The 1925-nt window shown below is 26.6% G+C and overlaps 2 protein-coding genes across 2 annotated transcripts in view; both read left to right on the top strand.

Moving 5' to 3' along the window:
- Positions 1–1925, top strand: part of LOC105456030 (zinc carboxypeptidase A 1-like) — a 9221-nt gene that overhangs the window by 606 nt on the left and 6690 nt on the right. The window lies entirely within an intron of this gene.
- On the top strand, positions 14–1609 carry LOC105456018 (carboxypeptidase A1-like). The gene is made up of 3 exons (XM_011699783.1): positions 14–215; positions 434–524; positions 1226–1609. Exons 1-3 carry the CDS (start codon positions 84–86, stop codon positions 1426–1428), a joined length of 426 nt encoding a protein of 141 aa, XP_011698085.1. The 5' UTR covers positions 14–83; the 3' UTR covers positions 1429–1609.

A 1925-nucleotide genomic window follows, 5' to 3' on the forward strand; every position in this document is an offset into this window, starting at 1 on the left:
ACTTGACGTTCTTAGCTACTGGCGTGAGCAAGAATCCTTGCGCCGAGGATTATCCTGGAGAATCACCATTTTCGGAAATAGAGATGAAAACCATGTCCGATTTTATAAGACCTCTCCATTTTTACGCGTATGTCTCGTTCCACAGCTATGGTCAACGATTGGGATTTCCTTTTTCTTATACGGATTCACATACCTTCATTCAATATAAGGAACTGGTAAGAAACTGTAATAATAAAAGAAGTGTAGTTAAGAAATATTTGCGTAAAGGAAATATTTTAAAAATAAATGTATCTTTATGGCTTTATATAATATTTTCTCATTAAACCTGCTTTTAATTTGTACGGTTTTCGAATAATTTAAAGTATCATATTATTTGCACACTCACTATAATTAAATATTACGGTAAGAATTAATCTAATGTTTGCATTTTCAGTATCGTGTCGGCACGGCGGCGATCGATGCTCTTAAAGAGGTGCATGGAACAACATATTATACTGGATGTCTTGGCGAGATCAGTCAATGGGGTATGTGAAGGTTTAATTATCTGTAATAATTTACTGTGTTTAATGCTCTTTTGATAACGTTTTTCTTTTCATGACAATATTGCTAAAAATAACTTTATAATAACATTTTATTATTTTTTTATATACACATGGTAAAGTATACACTAAATACAGATTTTGCACTAGTTTTAGATAATTTATTATGTACAATAAATATAGTATTTTTTTTTTATCGAATCGCGCATGTCACACAAGATTTTTAGCATTTGTGTTAGCTTTGTCAATCGTCAATTATTTCTTGTTTATAAGTTTATAAGACGTCAATTTAGATATCTTTAAAAATTCATTGAAAGTTTAATATTATAAGCATTATTCAATATCTTTTACAGGAGGTGGTAAATAGTATTAAATTTTATGGAAATAATTCAACATTATTTTCAGTTAAAATTAATAAATATGTTTTGCCGAAAATCTGAATCGTAACTAGATTCGGAAGTCTAATTGTAGATAATTTTCATTATTTTATTTCATTATTTAGTTCAATTAAAATTTAAGAAATAAAAATAGTATACTGAAATTGAATCAAATCATCCAAAAAGAATTAATGTCCTTATCCTATATGCTTATAAAACTGAAACGTTTATTAATATAATATTACATTAAAATAATTGCAACTATAAAAGGTATGTTGCTTCTAATAAATAATCTAAAATTATTTCTAGGTGAGGTTAGTGGCGTCAGTATAGATTACATCGCAGCAGCTTATTTTAAGCAAGTCGTTTTTCGGTACCAATTGCGTGATAAACTGACTTTCTTGTTGCCACCTGAGCAGATCATCCCGACTGGAGAGGAAACTTTAGCTTCTTTGCTGACTATGTTTACTGAAGTATTAAATAGTACTATATTTACTGAAATTTTAAACTAATTAGATAATTATGCTGACATCGTGTTATGATTAAACATTAGATTTGTATAATTTATTGTTGTTGATTTTATACTTTTATATATGACAAATGAAAAATATTTATAAATCTATTTCTATGTAATCTATCAATGACAAACATGTAATAATGACAAATAAATTTCAGTATTACGCTTTTTAATTATATTCAATGCGTTAAATTTCCTATACTTTTACCATTTCAGTGAAATTATCTATGTGCATATATCTTTGAAAGAGCTCAAATTACTTCTTTTACAACATTGTTTCTTTTTTATCCAAATTTAATATTAAGTATATGTATTTCTCACTTTATTTTATTTTTTGCATACAATAGTACTAGTTTATTTAATTCAAGCACTTTCAATCAGCGGTTTCTGTTTTTTTTTGCAAGACATTTGAAACATTACTTTTATAATAATTCGTTAAAATTATTTAAACATATAATAATGAATAGAATTATTTAGAAACTATCTAAAAAA

The sequence above is a fragment of the Wasmannia auropunctata genome, unplaced genomic scaffold (assembly GCF_000956235.1).
Source record: "Wasmannia auropunctata unplaced genomic scaffold, wasmannia.A_1.0 LD335828.1, whole genome shotgun sequence".
Classification (NCBI taxonomy): Eukaryota; Metazoa; Arthropoda; class Insecta; order Hymenoptera; family Formicidae; genus Wasmannia; species Wasmannia auropunctata.

Bases quoted from the DNA above. Each gene is read 5' to 3' on its own strand.
- LOC105456018 (XM_011699783.1), top strand. From the start codon at position 84: ATGAAAACCATGTCCGATTTTATAAGACCTCTCCATTTTTACGCGTAT. The intron at 216-433 runs GTAAGAAACTGT...TTGCATTTTCAG, and splicing joins TCATTCAATATAAGGAACTG to TATCGTGTCGGCACGGCGGC. The intron at 525-1,225 runs GTATGTGAAGGT...AATTATTTCTAG, and splicing joins TGGCGAGATCAGTCAATGGG to GTGAGGTTAGTGGCGTCAGT.